We start from the raw sequence: 26299 nt of genomic DNA, 5'->3' as shown, positions 1-26299 counted from the left end.
GTGTGTATGTATGTGTGCATGATTGTATGTATGTGTGTGTGTATGCATGTGTGTATGTAAGTATGTGTGTATGTAAGTATGTGTGTATGTGTGCATGTTTGTGTGTGTATGTATGTATGCATGTGTGTGTGTATGTATGTGTTTGTGTCTGTCCCCCACCACTTGACAACTGGTGTTGGTTTGTTTACATGTCCATTACTTAGTAGTTCAGAAAAAGAGACTGATAAAATATGTACCAAACATTACAAAAATAAGTCCTGGGAGCAATATCTTGGACTAAAAATCTTTCAAAGCATTGCCCCAGCATGGCCACAGTCCAATAACTGAAACAAGTAAAAGATATAAGATACATCTATCCTGTTGTAATGACAGTGAAGATTTAAAAGTTCATATAATATATTTCTTATATCCTGGTGTTGGATAAATAATTTAACAAAGCAGGGGGAACGGAGTATTTACATGATACACTGAGATTACTGTTATATGAGGTTAAACACTCTCTGCCAACAGCTCACGGTGAACTACTTCCAAACAGTTGCTGTTGTTAACTCAACAGTTCTTTATTTCATTGAAATGCGCCAATCCACTTTTAGTCACATAGGGGTGGTTGGAGTCCTTTCACAACAATGTTAAGATATAATTTATAAGGGCATCTAAAAAAAATGCAATGTTATAAATGCAATGTTACTCTCAGTGCATTCAGTAAAGGGATTGGTGACAGAGAGAGCATCCAGTAGTAAATATATAGCAAAATATTTATGCTATGTGCAAGACAAGTCATAGGCCCTGATATATGCAAGAGGGCCGTAACTTTGAATAAGAACTTTTTCCATGAAGACGGACTCTGTAAAATGATTATGATGATGATGAGGATGATTACATACATACATACATACATACACATACATATGTACATATATAAACACACACAAATATGTATATAAATATATGTATATACATATTATCATCATATAACATCTGTTTTCCATGCTGGCATGGGTTGAGCGGTTTGACTAAAAAGCTGGTGAGCTGGGGGGCTACACCAGTTTCCAGTCTGGTTTGGCATGGCTTCTACAGCTGGATGCCCTTCCTAACACCAGCCACTCCAACAGCATAATAGGTGCTTTTTATGTCACACCAGCAATGGTCACACACTCAGACGGTGCATTTTATGTGCCACCAGCATGGGTGCCACTGACGTGACACTGGCAACATGCTCAAACGGTGCTTCTTACATGCCTGTCAACAGCCACAGCTATATACACTTTTACTCTTTTACTTGTTTCAATCATTTGACTGCGGCCATGCTGGAGCACTGCCTTTAGTCGAGCAAATCGACCCCAGGACTTATTCTTTATAAGCCTAGTACTTATTCTATTGGTCTCATCTACTGGGGATGTAAACACACCAGCATCGAATGTCAAATGATTTTGGGGGGGACAAATACAGACACACAAATACACACACATATATATACATATATACAACGAGCTTCTTTCAGTTTCTGTCTACCAAATCCACTCACAAGGCTTTGGTCAGCCTAAGGCTATAGTAGAAGACACTTGCCCAAGGTGCCATGCAGTGGGACTGAACCCAGAACCATATGGTTGGTAAGTACACTACTTCCCACACAGCCACTCCTGCGCTTATATATATATATATATAATTCATTCATCAATCAATTTTTCCACACTAGTTAGACAAGTGTGTGCGTGTGTGTTTGTGTGTGATGGTTTCTCCTGTCAAAGATGACATATAAGTGTTCAGCTTTTGCCAAGTGACCTCCACAAATTTTTTATCCCTCCATCCATCAAATCAACATTGCCTAAACAGGTACACAGTGTGCCATGTGTCAGGTGGGTGTTGAAGTGATTGCAGAGCAATGTGAGATCATAAGTTTTTTTTCCTCCACAGAACAATGCACCACCTGGTCTCATCAGACACTAAGAGCCGATGAGGTGGATGGGTTTTATGCATCCGTGAAACTTCATGTCATGTGGAGCTGAGTCAAAAGAAAAAAGAAAGAAATAGAAATTGCATTACTTTCTAACCCCAACACTTATATGCAACTCCTACCAAATGTGTTGAATGCTACTGTCTTTCAAATTCGCTAACACACATACACACACACACACTTATATATGTTTATGTATGTATGTATGTATGTATATGTTTGAGTGGTTGTGTGTGTATATATATACATAGGTATGTTTGTGCATATATATGTATATATACATATATGTGTGTGTATGTATGTGTGTGTGTGTGTATATATATATATATATATATATATATATATATATATGATCATGTGTGAAATAAAACAGTTCATGTGACATGATGAGAGGTAAGTACTGATGGTTCAGGCAGGATTGTTCTTCAAAGAAATAAGAAGCAGGACCGAAAGGCTGTAAATGAAGTTAAAGACTTGTTTACTGATGCAAATCTTGGTTAGCTTCCTCTCTCTCTGACTTCAATATATACATATATATAAATATATATATATATATAAATATATATATATATATATATATATATATATATATATATATACACACACACACATATATACATATATATATATACATGTATATATATATATATATATTATATATATATATATATATATATATATATATATATATATATATATATATATATATATATATATATATATATATATATATATGTATATATATATATATATATATGTATATATATGTATATGTATATGTATATATATACATGTGTATATATATATATATATACACATGTATATATATATATATATATATATATATATATATATATATATACAAATAATATATATATTTATATATTTACATATATATAACTTAACTGATAAGTTTGATAGGTTTCAGCCAGTATAGGCCATGTCTAACTTAATAGCACCACCTGGTGAAGTCTTTTAGTCATATATGGGGTATTATGGACCACTCTAGCAAAGAGTTCTTATTGTTGGAGACATATCTAGGTGTAGGATTTTTTGAACAAATTTGTCTAGTGAATATTTGAATTTTATGGAATCCTTTTCCATTTTGACGTATTTTGGTATGGTATTAAAGAGAGCTGGACCAGTTGAGATAAAGTAATTGTGGCGTAATATTTCTATGCGTACCGAGTTTGATTTTTGTAGTGGGCATATAGCATGGGGGCCAAGTCTTGGAAGGATTTTAAAATTGATGCCAACATCATTCGTACAAATTTGATGGAATATTTTCCACAAGAAACAAATGATGTAGCACTACTCGTGGCTTGGCGAGAGTCGAGATTGAGCTTTTTTAGTCGACCTCAATAATCATTGCCTCTCATGCTAACTATCTTTTTTGTTATTGACCTCTGGAGTGCTTCTACTTTCATAATGAGTTGCTTCGTATAGAGGGACCACAGTGGTCAATAGTATTCAAGAGTTGGGCAAGAGTAGAGAAGGATGATGGTGTAGCTGTCTCTAGACTGGAAAGTTCTCAGAATCCAGGAGCACATCTTCTGGGCCAAGTCTACCTTGCTTTTTACGTGAAAACTCCAGCTTAGATCACTATCTACAATTACTTTGGTGTTGTTGGATGGCACTAGGGAGTTTTCCCAAGGAAAGAGCATATGGTAATTTCAGAGTTTCTTCTTTTCAGCAGTGGAAGTGAGCTATTCACAATCTCACCACCCTCTCAAATACTTTAATGATAAGAGAAGTGAGTGGAATCGGACGGTAGTTCACTGCAAGAGATTTGTTTCCATTTCTGAAGACTGGAACGACAGACTGGGAAAGAAAATGATCAGGAATATAGCCTGCATCAAGTGAGTTTCTCCAGAGCTCAGCTAGAGGTGGTGCAATTTGATGTTGACACATCTTCTGGACAGTGGCCGGGAACTTATAGGGAACTACTGGTGAGTTGTGCTTGAGTTTATCTATTTCTGTTAGGATATCAGGAGCACCTACAGTTATGTCAGATATGGTTAGTTGAGGATTTACATCACTGATACTAGCCAGATCAACCGCATTAGCGTTACTGAAGACAAAGCAGTATTGTCTCTGCAGTATCTCACACATGGATGTATATATATGTATGCCTATATATGTGTGTGTGTGTATATATATATATATATATATATATATATATATATATATATACAGAGAGAGAGAGAGAGAGAGGGGGGAGAGAGAGAGAGAGAGAGGGGGGGAGAGGAGAGAGAGAGAGAGAGAGAGAGAGAGAGAGAGATGCAGCATGGAATATTGTCAGTGAACAAGTCGCGGTCTCGAAGGGCTGAAAATATTTTGGCAAATTAAATTTAAACGTTGAAGTGAATCTAACGGTTTTTATGGGTTTCTTAAATGGCTTATAAACGCCTTCCACGCTGCAATTGTTTTCATTCCAGCACACGATCTCAGATCAGGTCACTTGCTATGCAAGTACATATATATATATATATATATATATATATATATATATATATATATATATATATATATATATATATGTATGTATGTATGTTTTCATATATATGAATGCATATATATGTATATATATATAGATATATATGTATGTATACATATCTACTACATATGTGGGAAATTTTCTCTGTGGGTGTGTTTGTGGAGTTGTTAGCTAACTCCTCCTACATCGTTTTACCGATTTTGATGAAACTTGACACGTGAGTAGAAAGCATGTCTGGAAACCTCATGGCATATTCAGATTGTTGAAAAATAGATAATAAGGTCCCTGGAAGGGATCCTTGTATATATATCTAATACATCATTTTAGTCTAAAAACTAAGGCAAACAACCCATTCGCCCCTGGAAGGGATCCTTATATATAGCCAAAGGAAATAACCCGTTCATTTTCCTAAATTATATGGTTAAATGAAATTGAGTATGCACAAAAGCCCTTTTCAGAGTTACTTACTTTGAATTGTTATTATCTCATATCGGATTAGCCAGTAATTATGTAACATGCTTCACGATTTTAGTATACATACCTTATTAGTATTTCCTCTTATGTGCTATATACTCTGGGAACACATTAAATCCCTTTTCAGGGTTACTTTATTTGAATCCTTACTATCTGGTAACTAATTTAATGTTATTACACAACTGACTTCTCTATTTGGGTATTCATAACTTATTGAGGATTCCTTAAGACAGCTCAGTATTCTCTGTAAATGCACAAAACCCGTTTTATGGGCTACATACTTCGTATTTTTGTTATTGGAATTGGACTAGTGAAACAATTATGAGAATGGAACCAAGGGATAAGCCTCGCTTTCCCGAGAATTACAGGATACATCAGCTAGTGTATATATATATATATATATATATATATATATATATATATATATATATATATATATATATATGCATGTATGTATATGTATGTACATATATATATATATATATATATATATATATATATATATATATATATATATATATGTATATATATATATATGTATATATATATATATATATATATATATATAGATATAGATATAGTTATATATATATGTATATATATGTATATGTGTGTATATATATATAAATATATATACATATATATATATATATATATATATATATATATATATATATATATATATATATACATATATGTATATATATTTATATATACTAGTGTATATATATATATATATATATATATATATATATATATATATATATGCATGTATGTATGTACATATATATATATATATATATATATATATATATATATATATGTATATATATTTATATATATATATACACACATATACATATATATACATATATATATAACTATATCTATATCTCTCTCTCTCTCTCTATATATATATATATATATATATTTATACACACACACACACACACACAGTTTGTTTAGTTTTAGAACATTTCTCAATGCAGCATTTCTATAATGGAGAAACTGGTAGGTCAGTATTATTTTATTTAGGGTCAAAAGTGGTGTTAAATTATAATAAGATTAATAAACAATGTCAGAATTATTTAGCAGTATACATCAGGAAGAGATTGAAATTTAGTTATCATTACTCCTCGTTTTGAGCAGATGTCGAAGTTATTTGTGCTGTGTCTGTTATTAAGTCATTTTATAAATATGTTTCTGGTTTATCAAAGAAGCTATTTCTTTACAAAATTCACAGAAATAAATTTACACAAATATTTGGGAAAATTTCCAATATATTAGTATGTTGCACATTGCAACAATAGAATTTAATCAAAGCTACAGTCAATACCAGACTTCATTTTTTTTATATATATTCACAAATAACTACTAATGTGAAATCTAAAATCCCCCGCGTTCACACTGGAACTGTAAGCTCTTCTTCAAAAGATATAAAAAGTTCACACAGTGGAATAAATTATTGTGCCAGAAGAAGAGAAGTCTAATGCTTGGGGCAGAACATTTCATTGGAGAGAAATGAGTTATTTACTAGTAGTACTAGGTGAATAAATGGGGAGAAGAGAAAGTGGGGGAGAAAAAAAATATCATGACAATGAAGAAATAGGAAGGAGATGGAAGAGGAGTTGCAAGGAGTGACAAGAATTCATGGAACGGTAACTGTCAAAGCAAGGAGAAAATCAACCGAAATGCCAGCAGATGATTTAAATCTTCAATAGATATATTTTTCTTTGATGGAACCTACGAATTTATACTGCTACTATCATCATGAACTTAAACTATCATGATAGACTTGAAAATATAATTTTTCAGGCAATTAGCCTCAACTTTAGAGATGAAACTTATGTTAATATTTCAATACTTACAACTACGCTACATGTTCATTAACTAAGTCCACAATCAGTACCAGCAGCCTTATTCATGGATGTGTATATTATATAGTACTGGACTGGATTCAAGCAAGGAGCAAAAGACATTTGTACGAGCATCGATGGCACAGTGGATAAGAGTCTTACTACATTTAGCTTATAAATAAAAGGTCATAATTTGAATACAGTTTGGTATTATGTACATACTCAGAAATAACTAACCTGATGATAATCAGAGATCAAACTGATTAAAACATAGTGCAGGTGGCACGTAAAAAGCCCCCACTACACTCTCTGAGTGGTTGGCGTTAGGAAGGGCATCCAGCTGTAGAAACTCTGCCAGATCAGATTGGAGCCTGGTGTAGCCATCCGGTTCACCAGTCCTCAGTCAAATCGTTCAACCCATGCTAGCATGGAAAGCGGACGTTAAACGATGATGATGATGATGTACATGCAAATATGAATTTCTAATATATAATTGTTGGGTAGGTATAAATGATTATATTGACCTCAGTATATGACTGGTATTTTATTTTCTAGTCCTAGAAGAGACCATAATTTAACACCACAAAGTAATTTGTCTGCTGTTCTAATGATCCTACTAATTTCATGCCTGATGTATAAGTTTACATATTAGAAAAAAGTTGTATAGTAGTATGTGTGCTTCGAAGACCTGAGAGTTATACCAAGGAAGCACAAGTTCTTGGCTGGGCCTTTTATGGTGGACAGATCAAATGATAAAGTCCAGACTGATATGGACCACTGCTCCCCAGGGATAAAAATATGTTTGCACAGAAGCCAACACCTCTACCTAGAAAAAGCCAAGTTACAGAAGCATCAATGACAATTCAAAACCAAGCAGACAAGGGAGAGGAAAACCAACTAAGATAAGACAACCCTGAGTCAATAACTATGGAAAAGAGTCATTGACAGTTTTTGCTCCATAGGGAAATGTAGGGCTTAAGTAATTCAAAATGCAAAAAAATCATGTTAATAAAAGATTCAGACAGATATTTTTTTTCAAATCAGCTTGCCATAATATTTACATTCGATGTATGAGAGTATACCTGAAGGTATTCATGTTTTTATCTTAAAGTTTGAGTTCATTTGTAATAAACATGTTTCTTTAGGACTTTTTTTCACAAATAGATAAATTTGTTTGTAACTATGAAATATACTCAGAAGTAAAAACATAGCACAAGTAAACATCTAAATAGAATCAGTGAATATATTTTATTTTGTACAGCTTCTTCCATTCTAAAATGTCCTGCTTTCCATTGATTAGTCTGAGATTCTGACAGTTCATCCTCATTCAGAAATATCAAGAATCAGCATACTTCTCTTCTACCAATTTTTAGAAATACTGATAGCTATCCCTAAATTATCATCTTCATCATTATTTAGGGTCCTAACATTGGCAGAAAATGTCTGGCAGGACCTGGCAAGTCAGAGGTCTGCGTCAAGCTCCAGTATCTGTTTTTGTATGGTTTTTAGAGCTGGATGCCCTTCCTGATGAGAACCCATTTATAGAATGTACTGGGAGCTTTTTTTCGTGTCACCAGCACACGTAGGGCTACCAAGTAGCGTACAAGACAAGACCCCTCAGTTGAAGGGGGTGTAGTATTGAGGAGGTGACTCATGTCATGTGTTCGGTGGCAAGAATATGATAGGGAAAGAAGAACAAGTGAATTGGAGAGAAGGTGCTATTCAGTATAAAACTTGTTTTAAAAAGGAAATCAAATAAACTTAGAAATATTAATGTCACTGTGCTGAAGATACAACAAATTTAATATTGCAGTGGGACCCAAACACAACAGTGGAACTAAGAATTACTTTACAACTACATGGCTTCAGGTTCAATCCCATAGCAATACAATCTGGATGTTTTCTACCATAGACTCCAGTTGATCAATATCTTGCAAGAAGAATTTAGTATTGGGTTGTCCGGAAAGCTTGTGTCGATTTATAGTAGCTTACCTTTCAACTTATTTGCCATGAAACCACCTCAATTCTGAGAAGAGGGTATTTTCAAGTTAAAGGCAAGACGGAGACACATTGTGCAACAAAATGGTTCATATTTGGTTGATTAAAAATGTAATGGCAAGTATTTATTGACCTTTTTCTTTCCTTTAAAAATCGAAACGAACTTTCAGGACAACCCAATAGATGGAAATTGCTTAGAGGCCCATCATACATTATATGTATATGTGGAGGGCATTAAGTATCAGTGAGAAAACTAAGAAACTAGTGCTTTATTACAAACAATGCCTTGTGATATTTGTTCTGCATCAAGTTGTAGTTGTTTCCTTGTCACTCTGGATATCACAATATATAATATAATAAAGGAAACAATAACTTACCAGATGCTATTTCTAGCAGTGATCTTACTTCATGTACATCTGATTTGTATATTTATAACTCTACTTTTTATGGTGCTTTATTCTTGCTGGATAATAATATTACTTTTAATAATATTTATATTTCTTGTATATATATATATATATATATATATATATATATATATATATATATATATATATATATATATATATATATATATGTATGTATGTATGTATGTATGTAAGCTGGTGATAAGAATGTTAAAAACTAGAGTTCAATAATGTTTTTATTCGCCAACTAAATAATCATAAAATATATAACTAAATAAATCTCAGAGGCCTCAAAACTAGGAAAATATAAGTTATATTCATCACTTATCACAAACTTATCTTAGTTTATGTTCTATAGATTTTCTGCCTTTCTCTGCTTTTATTTCTAAACTCATTTTCCCCCTAATGCAATGATTCATATATAAGTAAGCTAAATCCAATCTGCACCTTAACCTTACATTGTTCCAACTTAAAAATTGATTGCTAAGACTGAAATAGCCAAAGATGTAATTAAATATATGGTGTTCCAATGACAGCCAGTTAATGTAAGGGAGATAATGTATTTTACATAGTATTTGATAGAATTTGAAGTTTAAAATTTAAAATTGAGGAACAGGGAAAAAAGTGCATGAAATTTAGATATTTATTTATATTTATATTTATTCACTGCCTACATATTCTGTCCTGTTAGCACTCCGTTGCTTACAACGCCTAGGGTTCCAGTTGATCCGATCAACGGAACAGCCTGCTCGTGAAATTAACGTGCAAGTGGCTGAGCACTCCACAGACACGTGTACCCTTAACGTAGTTCTCGGGGATATTCAGCGTGACACAGTGTGACAAGGCTGACCCTTTGAATTACAGGCACAACAGAAACAGGAAGTAAGAGTGAGAGAAAGTTGTGGTGAAAGAGTACAGCAAGGTTCACCACCACCCCCTGCCGGAGCCTCGTGGAGCTTTAGGTGTTTTCACTCAATAAACACTCACAACGCCTGGTCTGGGAATCGAAACTGCGATCCTATGACCGTGAGTCCGCTGCCCTAACCAGTGGGCCATTGTGCCTCCACTGCCTACACATTACAAGGATCTTAAAATTCCTAGTCTTCATTAGTCATGTAGATAAATGCCTCACAAGTAAATCCGATGTCCTAAAAGTACATCTCAGTTATTATTTGTCTTGAGTTATGTAGAAGTTTCATTCCAGATGTTTTCAAACCTTTCAAGCAGAGACATTTATCAATTTCGAAGAAGTACAAAACTCTAATCTCTTTCAAAGTAGGATCCTCATGCTTCGATGCACTTGTTGTAGCACCCCAGCAATTTTGGGATGAAATCATGGAAGTTTCCGAAGATGAAACTGTCCAGAAGCCTCATCATAGCCTTCTTCATCATCAAAGCAACTGCCTCTGAGGTTCTCCTTCAGCTTGCGATATGCACGAGAATACATACGTAAAACAAAACATACAAATCTCCACATATGCATACATACATACAAAAATACCCTGTTGTTGATGTTGAACTTCCAATGAAAAATCTTAGATCTAAGTTAGAAACTGGCTCTTTCTCTATTGGCAAGAAATCTTGTAATAAAACAGAACAATGACATACACACATACATATATATCTATCTCTATATATATGTGTATCTGGGGTGTGCCATCTGGGTAGGCAAGGTAGGCAGTGCCTACATTGAATAAAATAGATTGATAGCAACATTTTCCTTTTATGGCAAAATATGCACCTAATTCAATAAAATTATGAAGGTTACTCTGATTACTATGCATTAAATTCAAAATATATATATATTTTTTTAGATTAGATAGGCATAATTCACCCCTGTCTTTCAATCTCAGTATTAAAGCTATGCATAGAACTGATGTAGTACACATGCTGCATACATTCCTACAACAACGTTTTCTTTATGTACTATAAAGGCAGAAGTAAATCTTCCTCCAACTCAGTCGCGCGTCTGTGTTTTGCTCATTCTTTTTTTGTGTGTTTTTCTACATAAGCGTCACCAACTGCCTACCCCAAGTAATTACTGATGGTATGTAACTGATATATACATATCTGTATGTATTCCCAGACTGAACAATGTGTCATGTTCTTCAGCTAAAAAAGAAAACCATGTAACTCCAGTCCGCTCAACCGTAAAGGAATACCAGCAATTGTAGGCAAGTCAGCCCTGTGACAGATTATTGTCTTATTCAGTGGAGTTGTTGTAATCTCAGTCCCTTATGCATCATGAAAACTGGGTTAAGCTCTGACCTTATGAGTTCTAGAGCTCACAACACACCTAAGTCTAAGTCGCAAATTCAATGTGAAGCCGAATATTGATTAGAAGATGCTGATCAAAGTATAAGAAAAAGGAAATGAAAAAAACTTTGTCTATGTTCAATCAAGGTAACTGATGGATTCAGATGAAGTGTTAGAGTTATTTTATCATCATCATCATCATCATCATCATCATCATCATCATCATCATCACCATCATCATTTAACGTCTGTTTACTATGCTGGCATGAGTTGGATGGCTTGACAGGAACTGGTAAGGCCAGGAGCGGCACCAGATTCCATAGTCTGTTTTGACTACGTTTCTAAAGCTGGATATCCTTCCTAATGCCAAATTCTTTAGAGAGTATACTGGGCGCTTTTTGCATAGCACCATTACCAGTGTTTTTCATGAGGCACCATGGTTTTAAGATACCAATTATAGAATTATATATTTTACTACGACTTTTTAAACGAATTTTGTATGGTTTAGTCTGAAGAGGAAGGGTAATACTTATTCCTTTATTGTGAGGTCTCCAACAAGAAGGAATTTATCCCTTGGCCAAAGATCTAGGCTGAATATTTGCAAAAGAGTCTATTCTACAAAAGGCATTAAAAAAAAACAGGTGGTTGTCTTAAATGGGTGATGGATTAAGTCAACTACGCAATAACAGTGGTAGAAATTCATTAAAATGTGGAAAAAATAGAGAGAAAAATGTAAACATTATCAAGACAACTTGTAAATTCAGCTCAGGTGTTAAAATAATTCTGTTATTATTTTACTGTGAGTTTGGTTACAAATTTGTATGTCAGCAATTTCTACCTAACAAGACACTAAATAAGATTAGTATGTTAAAATAATGAGTTGTCTGAACCATCAAATATAAAATAAATGTGATTATTTATTCTTAATTACTGTTCCTTCTAACTTAGATAAATTGTGAAATACTCTTGCCATCAAATCTGATTAACATGGAGGCTGATTCAACCAAATGAACCTAAGAGTAGCTTGGCTATAAATCCCAAACTTATATACATGATAAGCATTTGCATTCATTAGAAAATTCATATAAATGAATTTATAACTGTCTATTGTAGAAGCCTTTGGTAAGATCTGAATGAGATAAAACATACATTTGAAAAGTTCTGAGATTATACTTAATATATTTCAAATAAAATTAACATTATAAATCCTATAATGATTTCTTATGCAGGAAGAAAGTCACATATGATATTTAGAGAGAAGGGGAGGAAATGAATGAATGCGAAATTCATGGAGTTCCAATGGCAGTAGTGCCATAAACGTAGTAAAATGTCTTCAACTGGGAATTAAAACCAGGTTGCAGACATCGGTTAATAAAATCTTGCCTCTATTATACTATACTACTTGCCAATAAATTCTGTCAATACTAAACCATTATCAACTGTAAATCTTCATCATATATTGCATCTTGAATTCACACAGTCAGCAAGGTCTTAGTTTTATTTGCTAGCCCAAAGCTGAAAGAGCATGAGAGAGAGGGAGAGAGAGAGAGAGAGAGAGAGAGAGAGAGAGAGAGAGAGAGAGAGAGAAGGTGACAGAAGAAAGAGAGAATACAAAACACGATAAATTCTGGCCAGGGGTTGAAGAGGTATATTATATGAAGAGCTGTTAGTTGGCTTCTGTGAGATAAGAGGCAATAAACTGTGCTCAGTATTGTTATAAACCATATGAATATACCAAAGTGGAGAAGAGATTGAATTAATTATAGCTTCCATCAAATTGCAGTTTTAGGCATGACTAAAATGTTTTGTTATTTGAGGAAAGCCAGAAATAGAAGCGAAAAAAAAATACTTAATGATACATGTTATTTTTCTTGGAGAAATATAATATTAGAATATGATATAAAACATGCTTAAACATTTTACATTTATCATGACCATGCATATAACACATAGATTCAAACACACACACATACACACACACAGACAGAAGTATGTATTATATATGTATCAGGTATGTATGTATGTAGATCGGAGGGTAGGTAGGGAGGGAGGGAAGGTATGGAGGTAGGTAGGTAGATAGATTGATTGGTAGATAGATTGATTGGTAGATAGATTGATTGGTAGTTAGGTAGGAAAGCAGATAGGTAGATAGGTGGGTAAGTAGGTAGTAGGTAGGTAGGTAGGTAGGTAGGTAGGTAGAAAAGTGTGTAGGTAGGTAGGTAGATAGATAGATAGGTAGGTGGGTAGGTAATAGGTACGTAGGTAAAGTAAAGTGTTTATGATGTACAGTATGGAAATATGGTGACACAGGTTTAATTCTATTGTGTGACAACTTGGGTGAGTATCTCGTATCACATCTTCAGTGCAACCAAAGCTTTGTGAATAAAATCAGGTAAAGGGTAAAGTGGAAGCCTATTGGACAGACAGTACTCCGAGTTCAAATGGTTAACCTTCTCCTACACTGTGTCTCATTGATTCTGCTGTTTCCCTACAGTATTCAGTTGCTTATACCATAATACTGTAGGTAGGTAACTCAGTTGATCAAACAGCTTGAAAAAAGTCTTTTATGTTGCCAAACCTTACCAGGCAAGGTAATATTTTTTCCCCCCTATTAAAAGTATGTTTTCAAAAGAAGACAGTAAACAAACACCTCTCATATGATGGTGAAATTCATTTACAACTCTCAAGGAATATCTCGAGGGTTTTAAATGAACACACACACAAACACACATGTGATGGCAGGCCTTCTTTCTGTCAACTAAATCCACACACAAGAGATCTGTTTGACCTGGGATTATAGTAGAAGACACTCACAATGTGTTGTACAGAGAAACCGAGAGCATGTGTTTCGGAAGCTTTTTAACCACATAGTCAACACATGCACATATACATATTCAGGAAGGGAGGCATCACTTCCCACCTAAAGGATTTTGCCCATGTGGCATTAGTTTTGGTGGGAAACATGAAGTCAGATACCTTTTGAACACACCTCACACACACATATATATACACACATATATATACACACATACACACACACACACACACACACACACACATACACACACAGAGGTAGGCACATAAGTTGCAAAACAGTATGGAAAAATAGTACTCAAATACCAAGGGTAGAATAATATGCTTTAATATTCATCAAAACTGGTTGACAAATGGGAAGTGAAACTTTGAGTAACTGTTCTGTAAATATTTTGCAGCTTTTATAATAAAGTATATGTGTGTGTGTGTGTGTATACACACACACACACACACACACACACACATGATGGAGTTCCACACTTGATCTCATGGAAAATCCTCAAAAACTCAGGCCCCTACATCAATGCGATGAAATGCTGAAAGCAATACATAGTCAAATGCATGAGAATCCTAAGGAACTCACTCAAACCAGGGGCTATACTTAACTCCAGAACGGAGATTTTCGGGCCGTGTTTGCATTTTAGGAGATTTATGCTGACCTTTTGGGAATCACTGGAAGTTAGTAGCTAACGGGAGAGGGAGATAATCCAAACTTTTCCCCTCCATATTTTAAAGAGATCATAGGCCAACAGATCTTGGGGATCTAACAATATGCCATAAAGTTAAACCCTGTATGGACGGGAAACTGACCTTCACCAGGAAAACACACGCACACACATATATATTGCAACATACATGGCTGTGTGATTAAGAAGTTCATTCCCCAATCACATAGTTTGGGATCTTCTACCATAATGTAGTGTCTTTTACTATAGAACAAGGCCAATCAAAGTCTTATGACTGGGTCTGGTACACAGAAGCTTAAAAATGTTCATTGTGTGAATGCTTGTATCCCTTTGCATAGACATCGTATGATAATTGTTATCAGCTGTCACCATCATGCAAGCAGTGACCTGTAATTTTCGTCTCCTTTGAAAACATGTTCAATGATGTGGAAATATTCCCATGGTTGGAAACAGCTGTAGGAAATCTACCTCAATGCTTTCTTTCAGACCTATGCAAGCACAGGAAAATGGATGTTAAGAAAAATAATGATGACGCACACATACATACATTGTATGTATATATATATATATATATATATATATATATATATATATATATATATATATATATATTGTATATGAATAGATAGATATAAACCTATTTATATGAATAAATACAGGCATATACAAATAGGTATATAAAATTATGGCAAATCAATTTAGCCAATTTACTAAGTAAGCAATGTTCCCATGGACAATTAAAGAGAATAGTTTGTTGATGAGATCCCAACAACAGATTGAAATGAGTCCTACTAGCTTTCCATTCTCTGTACATGAAGTTACTGTACATGCATACAATGTGTTCACATCTTTCAATTACACCAGTGTTAGTTAAAATCTATAGATATATCCTGAAGTACATATATGTACCTGGAGATATACATATATATGCCCAAGAATACATATATCTTCTATATAGCATCTTTACATATATGTCTGTCCATATCCAGTATGTGCAAAATATATTTTTACAGTTTGGCATAAAGGCATATATTCAGATGTACACAAAACACTTTGTAGACAATCATGTATCTGTATGCACACATATAAATGTAATTACATAATTATACAGATGTATGCATCTTTATACATACACACATGAAATTCTGAGCACAAGTCAACTACTAAACTGATTATTGAAAATTTCAAACAAATAGTATTCTTTGAAAGAAATAAAAATATATAATAAACAAAAAATTATATAAATAAATAAATAAGAAAAACCATCAACAACTAGAAAAAAGACAATGTCGTGTAGTTTCTTTGGTTATTGAATTAAGATATTTCCAAAACTCTGGAAGCAAAAACATATTAGTATTGAGAAAAGAAATTAAATTTGTAAACGATAACAAGTAAACCCCACTAAAAAAGAAACAAAAAATATAACTAACCTGTTCCAAGGATATGTGTAGCATCTTTCGGTATAAAACCTGAAATAAATTTAAAAAAAATTTGCCATTAATATATAAAATTTAAATTTATAAACATAAAATTGTTAGTACAACCAAGCATAGTTTTGTATGCATTTATGTAAGTTTTATTTACATTACTCTATCATAGGTGATGCATAGGCATATGTTTGTAAACAAGAGTACGAGTATATTAGTAAAGCTATGCGAAATCGTGTGTATCATTTCAATTTCAATGTTGATGAAGATGTAAAATAACAAGTTTTTGTTATTAAAATATATAATAATAATCGTATATAATGATTGGATACAAAGCAAAATATTAAACATCTATAAATATGGTGCAAACAGAAAGATTTACGTCACAAGCTATTTTATATTAAACATCAATAAATGAAACTTCTTAAATGTCTAATTGTATTTATGTGCATCGTATATATATGCATGCATATATATATATGCATAAATATATGTATATATATAAAACTGTCTTAATGTGTGTGTGTGTGTGTGTGTGTGTGTGTATATATATATATATATATATATATATATATATATTATTATCATCATATATCATATGTATGTGTATACATACATATATATATATATATGTATACACACACACACATATACATACAATATCACATATCATATGTATACTGATGATGTGGCTGTTAATATATATATATGATATCTATTTCAGTAGCTATTTACAGACAGTAAAAGTCAGGAATTGACCAAGAAATACAGTACCAGTGTTGGGATGTGAAATATTATCTACATGTCCAACAGTGTAATACTCTTATACTACTCTTATTGATTTGGGGTCTCTGTCTGTCTGTCTCTCTCTTTCACCCTCTCTCTCTCCTTTCCCATCTTGTTCATAAATATTATAGAAAAAGTGTTAAGATTCAAAACTGACCTAAGTTTAAAATGTCAAACAACTTTTACAGAAATGTCTTTACAGTTAAATATTTTGAACATGTCCTGATATTTAAATACAGTTTTATGTTACTTCATCATAATAAACCAGACATCTCGTAATAGTTTTTGCACAGATTATTTAGAGAAAAATATTGACTATATTAACATACCAACAAGTTTAACTTTATCTCTGTTTTCTTTACTCAAAGAAGAATATACATAACACTAATAGCATCCTGGACCTAATTCAATGATTTTTACTGCCACTCTCCTACAAAGAAAAGAAATGGATTCTTTCCTCCAATAAATAATCTTGAATGAACAAATTTCTGAATATATCTTGATCACACATTTGTGGCTGTGTGGTTAAGAAACTAGCTTCCTAACCATGAAGTCTGGTGTTCAGTCTCACTGTGTGGCACTTTGGGCAAATATTTTCTACTATAGCCCCAGATTGACCAAAGCCTTGTGAATGGATTTGGCCAACAGAAACTGAAAGAAGTTTGTGTGTATGTATCAGTGTGTGTACCCTTGTCTAGATATTACACGAAGGTTGTAAATGACCATCGTCATCATCATCATCATACAACAAGGCAGTTCATTTCTGGGCTTTTTTTAAAACACTTTTAGGAATGGGAAAAATGTCACCTTGGAAACAGATGAAGGTTGGCAACAGGAATAACATACAAGCATAAAAAATGTCTACTTCAACATATTCTGTCTGACCCATGAAAGCATGGAAAAAGTGGACGTTAAATGATTATGAAATTGCTATACAAAAAGCATTGTATTTATAAATAATTTACAAAAGTTTAAAAACTCACTTTTATTGTGTTGTTAGTAGTGTGTCTATTGTAATAAATGTGGGATTTACAAAGGACAAAGTAGAATATATTTTCATGAGGTATTTTTAAAGCATTATGTGTATTATTTTCTTTTGCTGTTTCTACTTTCACTTTCAGTTATGTTTTGATTCAAAACCAAACTAATGCTTATAAACAAACTGTTTAAATGCTTCTGACAAGTAGTCAGGATCAAATAAAGTTTATATATATATTACACTTGCCTATGCAATGGTTGTTTAAGAGAATTTTTCTTTGCCTCACAATTTCATTTTTCTGGTATACACCATTTCTTTACATCTGCTTGCAGATAATTCTATTTAGTATATACTCCCGTAATTTTATTGATTGTTTAGGTGTGATAAAAAGTATTTTCATACTCACTAGTCACTGATGTTTCATCTTTTTAAGCTATTTCTTTAAACAATTTTATCTGTTAGACTGTATACTATTAGAGCAATTATGGTTGATACATTTCAGTTTTATTCTCTGCATTTCAATCTCAGACATTCCATTGTTAGATGAAATAAAACTCCTTACAAGTGGTGCCTTTATCAAGAAAATCTGATATCGTTAGCTAAACAATTCTTTGTATGTTTTCCAACAATAGAAATTTCAAATACCTTATCAAATTCCTTGATATGTATATCAAAAGAAAATATTTTATTATTGTGTCATAAATTTTATATGAATTTTCATTTCCATTGGAATAAAAAAAAAAATATTAGGTTGGTTATAATAAATGTTGGTCATGATTTCAAGTCAACTATACTAAACTATGTTACGAGGCAAATTTTGAAAATGTGCCAAACCAAGAACTATAAATCTCCAAATACTTAACCAATATCTTTGATGCAGTTTTGATTGTAAGAACAAATTCTTAGGAACATAAATTATTTGCATACAATCATGCATCTTTATAAATGCATGTTTTTATTAGTGAATTCAAGGATTACTAGTCATTGTAAAAACCGTTATAGAGATATTAGAAGCTACATAATAATCAATTTCAAATTTAAAAGACAACTGGCAAAGCAGTGACATAGTTAATTGAAAGAAGTCAAATTTTAAAATATCTTAATAAGAATGAAACTACGAATTTTGTAAGAACTATTCAAAAGTGGATTAAATCAGTTTGCCATGAGAGAAGCTAATATTTCAGACAAAATTTTTCACTATAGAATGCCTTAATAAGGAATTTTTTCAACAGATCAATTTATTCCATTAACTTGAGGCTAAACAACAAACAATTTCCCTGATGACATGAAGCTACAGTATCATCAGTGAATTGTGAATGTATTATAGTATAATGTCTGATAGCTGATCTAGAGATAGGTACATTTAGGTAAGCTGATTTAAACCTAGACAAGCTTAAGTGACCTAGAGATAGCTAAGTCCATAGTGAATACTGAATTTCTAGAGGAAGTTAATGAGTACTTTAATGAGAAGGAAGTAAACATCAGCAAAACATTGCAGAGTTTTGTTTACAAAGTAAAAAGAAATGCAAACAACACATATAAACGAAATATTCATCTGGTTCACAACTGTATCGTTTGAATATGTTGTGATGCTGAAAGTCAACAAAGCTATTTTACATTATACCAAGTGTAGACTAGAATATGGCTTAAAAGTTTAATTCATTTACTTTTACAGTCTCAGTGAATGATGAGTGACAAATTTAAATACTAATAGATGAATCATAGAATACACCAATTCTAATAGTACTGAGTAATATTATTGGGTGAATGCCAAGTCAAATTGTGATTTATGAGTGATAAAATAACAAAATGTCTGAGTGAACGATGAGTGATAAAATGCACAAAGTCTTGTGATAATTAGTGAGTGACAAAATACACCCAATCACAAAATGTCTGAATGACAATCTACATGATATTTCATAGTGATTGATATGTGATAAAACACACATAATCACATAATGATTAATGAGTGACAGAATACACTGAGCCTCATGGTGACTGATGAGTGACAAAATACACCAAATAACATTGTAATTGGTAATTAACAAAATATACTGAAGCCTTAACCCAATCTCCACACAAATTACTTAATGAATATAATTGTTTCTACTGAAGTGAAGCAGTTTCCTGCAGGTATTAGCTTACAATAGCTCAAAATATTTATTACATCAGTCTCACCAGGCTTGGAGAATGAGCACTGATCCTTTCTCTAAACCCAGCAAATAAAATTAAAAAAGAAACATTAAAATCTGATGACACCTGAATAACAGAGCATCCTTAATCAAGATTGTTTTATGAATACCCCTAGTCAGAGATAAGGGTATTTTAAATATTATAGCCTAAAACTAGTTTACTTCACAAGGCTATTCAACTTATTATAGCTGCAGGAGATTCAACATAACTCTGATGATTTTTCTATATTAAAAGGCTTTCAGAATAAGCTGGGATAACAAATCAACCGATCTGGCTAATTCATTATCAGACCAACCATAATTGAATTAGTTACTCAGATTTTACAATCAGTTAATCATTATTAGAATTTAATTGTTAGAAAAGAATAAGAACTTTCTGTAGGGTTTCATTTGGCTCCAATTTTATTTTGTGTTAAACGGAGGTAAATGGAATATTGGCTGTTGGATAAGATGTTACTCTATTGTTGGTTGCTTTCTAGGAAATGTTTTCCCCTGAGTACATGGAAACAATGTAAGATTAAGTTGGTTCAGATAGGCACACAAACTAATGCTTGCAGCGGATATGAACATGTGATTGATGAAAGATAATTTTGCAACAAAAAAAAAAAAAAATTAAAATGATTAAATAAATTGAACTAATGGAAATAATTCAAGGGGGCCTATGGCAAAAATTTAGAAAAAAAAAAGGTTTAGAAAATAGGCAGAGAAAGAATGTAAAAGTGAATCACAAAGGAATGGATAGAATATTTAAAGAAATTAAGAACTAATTATAAAAAAAAATAATTAAATAATTAATAGACACAGGCATGGCTGTATGTGGTTAAGAAAGTAGCTTTGCAACCTCATGTTCCAGTTTCAGTCTCAGTGTGTGACACCTTGGGCTAGAGTCTTCTATTATAACCCAGGGTTGACAAATTACCGAATGAGTGAATTTGGCAGACAGAAACTATGTGGATGTCCATCATACACACATATTATATGTATGTCTGTGTGTGTGTTTGGCAAGAAGCTTGCTTTCTAACCACATGGTTCTGGGTTCAGTCCCAGTGTGTGGCACCTCAGGCAAATGTCTTCAACTATAGACTTGTGAGTGGATTTGGTAGATGAAAACTTTATTGGCCACGTGTGTGCGTGCGTGTGTGTGTGTGTGTGCATGTGTCTTTGCCTTTGTCTCCTGTTACTGTTTGGCAACCAATAGAATAAGTAACAGATGTGAAAAAATAAGTGCACAAACTAGGGTCAATTTGCTGGACTAAAGTTTTATTGGAGGAGGGGAAATTAAAAATAAATAAATAAATAGTTAAAACAAAAAAAATGCAGTGATTGTTTGTGACTCTGATAGGAGAGATAATTTGAAGTATGAATGTCACAAAATTATAATTATCCTTATGATAAATTCACTTATTAATATTAAGTTTTTTCTTGTGTCATTGAGGAGGCCTTTACATAGTCACTTTACCTGGTAAAAATAGCAGCTAAATCTCTTTAAAGAGGACACCCTACTATTTTGAAATGAAAGAAGGGTACATTACATAATGTTGTTTTAGGAACCATCATAAACTTAGGATGGTCATAAACTTAGGATAGTCATAAACTTAGGATGGTCATAGCTGGAGTATCTTTGCTCAAAGTTCTGATCAGCCTGCATTGAGCAAGGGTAAAACAACAGCAATAACTATACTTATTTAAAGAGAAATACAATATAAATTATCAGAATATTATTCACTAAACATCTACCTATAAACCAGAAAATTACTCAATAAAATTTAACAAACACAGTATATAATTAATGGTCATAAAATAAAAAAAAAATTCAGTTAATTATGAAGTAGGGTTTATCTAATGAAGTAGCCATTTGAATTAATTAAAATAACTCTTTGAAATTCATTACTGTCCATTTCAGAAAATCTTAAAATTATATTTTTATATATTATCCAATAAATGCAAATTTTAGTTTTGATTTTTCCACCCCTTATACATACATACATACATACATACATACATACATACATATTATGTGTGTGTTTATAATATATACATATATATACATTCAAAAATCAATAATATAAAGCCACTTACAAAATTTATAATCTTATATCAACTACCATATTAATGGATAATGGTTTATTTTTAATCAATTACTTTCAAGATAGATATTATGTGTGTGTGTGTGTGTGTGTGTGTGTGTGTGTGTGTGTGTGTTTGTAATTATATTGATATTATACAGTATTGTGGCTGTGTGGTTAAGAAGCTTGCTTTTCAACTATTTGATCTCAGATTCAGTCTCATTCTGTGACACCTTGGGCAAATGTGTTCCAATATAGCCCTGGGCTACACTTGACCAGGGGCCTTGTGAGTCAGATTGGTAGATGGAACAGGAAAGATTTCAGTCACACATACATATATATATATATGAGTTGTTGTTGTTGTTGTTGGCACTCTGTCGCTTACGACGTCGAGGGTTCTAGTTGATCCGATCAATGGAACAGCTGGCTCAACGAAATTAACGTGCAAGTGGCTGAGCACTCCACAGACACGTGTACCCTTAACGTAGTTTTCAGGGATATTCAGCGTGACAAGGCTGGCCCTTTGAAAAACAGGCACAACAGAAACAGGAAGTAAGAGTGAGAGAAAGTTGTGGTGGAAGCGTACAGCTGGGTTCGCCACCATCCCCTGCCGGAGCCTCATGGAGCTTTAGGTGTTTTCACTCAATAAACACTCACAACGCCTGGTCTGGGAATCGAAACTGCGATCCTATGACCGCGAGTCCATGGCCCTAACCGCTGGGCCATTGTAACTCCACACACACACACACACACACACACACACACACATATATATACATATATATATATATATATATATATATATATATATATATATATATATAGATATAGATATAGATATATATATATATATATATATATATATATATATATATATATATATATATATGAGTAAACCAATCAATAATGAACTTATAATGACTACTGGAAACAACTGTAAGTCAAATTTACTACAATGAGGAAAAATATATAATGACCATTATTTATAACTTGCCATGTATATCACTCTGTGTAAAAAAAACAGTATAAGTGGGAACACGATCATGGATTTACAATATAGAATGGTGATGAACTATATATAACCTCCGTTTCCCTGCCACAAGAATGTCTGGAGTTCTTTACTAATCTAAACAATATTGTTAGCCTGTTGTACTAACGAGAGCTCATAAAGTACTTTGCCCAGATTGATAATCCCTCATTGATAGCTCTGTTATATATATATATATATATAAACATCATAATTTAATGTCTGTTGTCCATGCTGGTATGGGTTGGATGGTTTGACCAGGCTTGCATGCTAAAATGCTGCACCAGACTCCAGTCTGATTTGGCATGGTTTTCTACAGCTGGATTCCCTTCCTAATACCAACCACTCTGAGAGTGTAATGGGTGCTTTTATGTCGTGACTGCAATTTTGCTTGGCTTGATGGGTCTTCTCCCCAAGCATGACATAACACCTCCGTAATATATATATATATATATATATATATATATATATATATATATATATATATATATATATATATATATATATATGTATATATATGTGTGTGTGTGTGTGTGTGTGTGTGTGTGTAAATGCAAATAGTCAGGAAATGGAGAAAACCTCAAATTAACAAACACATCGATTGGACCATATTTATAGCTTATTTTTTAATACAAATCATGACATAACAAAATAGGTGATGTAACATATCTAACAGCCATTTCTAATTGGTTACCAAAATGCATATATATATGTGTGTGTGTGTGTGTGTGTGTGTGTGTGTGTGTGTATACACTGATATCCTGTACCCAGATGTGCATCCATATATACATGTAGATGTAGGTATGTACATAAATGTATGTATATATGCATATGCTCATATATCATTTGTATTATATATATATGGCATTGTGCACGTCCCATTTTCTTCTTATCACATGATGGTTGCTAAATTATGGGACTATCACCACAAAAGCAATATCATTCATTTCCAGTCTTCTACAAAACCATGTTTGACCAAAGAGAAATGTTATGTTCCCAGAAAATGGGTGAGAGTTGATGAAAGAAATTGCCACTAATCATATAAAATCTGCCTTAATGTGTTCTCTCTGACCCATGCAACCACGGAAAGTTAGATGTTAAAACGATGATTATGATGATGATGATGATATGTGGTTGCGTGCGTGTGTGTGGTGGGGGAAGAATGACTGAGAGAATTTGAAAGACAGCAAATGATTGGCTGTTATTTCTTTGGCTGGCTCAGAGCTTAAAATGATTTAATACTTGTGTTATACATATATAGATTTACAATAATTCATTTTAATGATAAAAATCAACACTACAAAATAAGATTTAATGGTACAGTCAGTCTTTGGACAGAATCCAACGGATCAAGAGACTGATTTTCACCTTGACTGTTCTTATTAAGTCATCTACACTAAAATTAGGCTTAATGTATATAAATTGTTTAACTTTGCTCTGTCCTTCAATTATAAACTATCGTTTTTTTTTCTCTAGTTTTCTCTTGATTTTATAGACATAGGCATGGCTGTGTAGTTGAGAAACTTGCTTCTTAACAATGTGGTCTCAGGTTCAGTTCTGTTGCATTTAGGGCAAGTGTCTTCTCCTGTAGTCCCTGGCTAACTAAAGCCTTGTGAGTGAATTAGGTAGCTGGAAATTTACAGATCTTTCTTTCTTTCTTTCCCTCCCTCCATCTCTATCTCTCTCTCCACACACACACACACACACACACACACACACACACACACACACACATATATATATACATATATAGCTTAGATGATGCAAACAAGAAAATAGAGTTCACAGCATGAGTATATGCAGGTTTCATTTAATAATCAGCAGAGGTTACAGAGTAACTGCTGCTGATAGTTAATAATACAGATAGATAGATAGATAGATAGATAGATAGATAGATAGATAGATAGATAGATAGATAGATAGATAGATATGTAGCTTTATCTTGACATCATGTGATGGTTGCAAATAAGCATCACCATCTTATAAGCAGTGTCAGTTATATCAGATATTTTGTGAAAAGAGTCTGGCTATGAAAACAAATTATCTTGCCAGGGAAACAGGCAAGGCTTGATGACAGGAAGAGCATCCATGTATATATGACATTTATACAGTCATAAAAGATTTGCCTCATCAAATTCCATCTGACCCTTGCAAGTATGGAAAAGTTGACATTAAATTATGATGACGATGACTTTGTAGTTAGTCGTCTGACACACAAATAACCACCCTGGTTTAATTTAAAAAGTTAGGGTTTAAGTTGTTATAATATTGATAAAACTACCATAATTCAAAACTTAAATACTGGTAATCTTTTGTGTATAGCAAAAAAGACAATTTTGGTTGCTCCAGTCTTTATGGCTGACATAAAGGCAACATATCTACCTGACAGTTGAGTGGTTACCAGGATGAAAAGAAACAAATTATAAGAACTCTTGCTGTAGGTGTGTACGAAATTACAAATTTGAAAACTTCATTGCAACTTAGCAAACATGAAAGGATGGATAAAAATAAATAAACATTTGATTACACCAAAAAAATCTCTCAAAGTTAAACATGACCTTTAAAAATCCATTGGAGTTTAAGCATAATTTATATTCTGTTTGGTTTGTTTTTATTCTTTTACCCAACCAGATTGTCTCCTTGCATTCATCATATGAATACAAAGGTTTCTTTTTTCACAAGGAGAGATTTGTAAACATAAAAAAAACCAAAAAGAAACACACATCTTCAGAATAGTAAATGCACAATGATCTAATGTACCAACTGTTAGATGCTTCTTTTTATAAATGGTAGAGAATCTACTCATCAAAAACATTACTCCCTGTAAACAAGAACATGATTCCTCAATGGCAATTTCTAAAGCATCTTGAAGAAAAAAAT

At 32.8% G+C, this 26299-nt stretch overlaps 1 protein-coding gene across 22 annotated transcripts in view; it reads right to left on the bottom strand.

Moving 5' to 3' along the window:
* The window catches only part of LOC106869227 (tolloid-like protein 2), a 1141949-nt gene that overhangs the window by 362474 nt on the left and 753176 nt on the right, over window positions 1-26299 (bottom strand). For all 22 annotated transcript variants that reach the window (XM_089358367.1, XM_089358378.1, XM_089358375.1 and 19 more), the window contains one exon: window positions 16373-16411. In XM_089358367.1, the coding sequence (XP_089214493.1) occupies window positions 16373-16411 (39 nt within the window). The remainder of the gene's footprint in view (window positions 1-16372; window positions 16412-26299) is intronic.

This window comes from Octopus bimaculoides, chromosome 10 (genome assembly GCF_046866305.1).
Source record: "Octopus bimaculoides isolate indiv1 chromosome 10, ASM4686630v1, whole genome shotgun sequence".
In the NCBI taxonomy this organism is placed as follows: Eukaryota; Metazoa; Mollusca; class Cephalopoda; order Octopoda; family Octopodidae; genus Octopus; species Octopus bimaculoides.
Note: the sequence above shows the minus strand (reverse complement) of the source record. Positions and strands in the feature narration are given on the sequence as shown.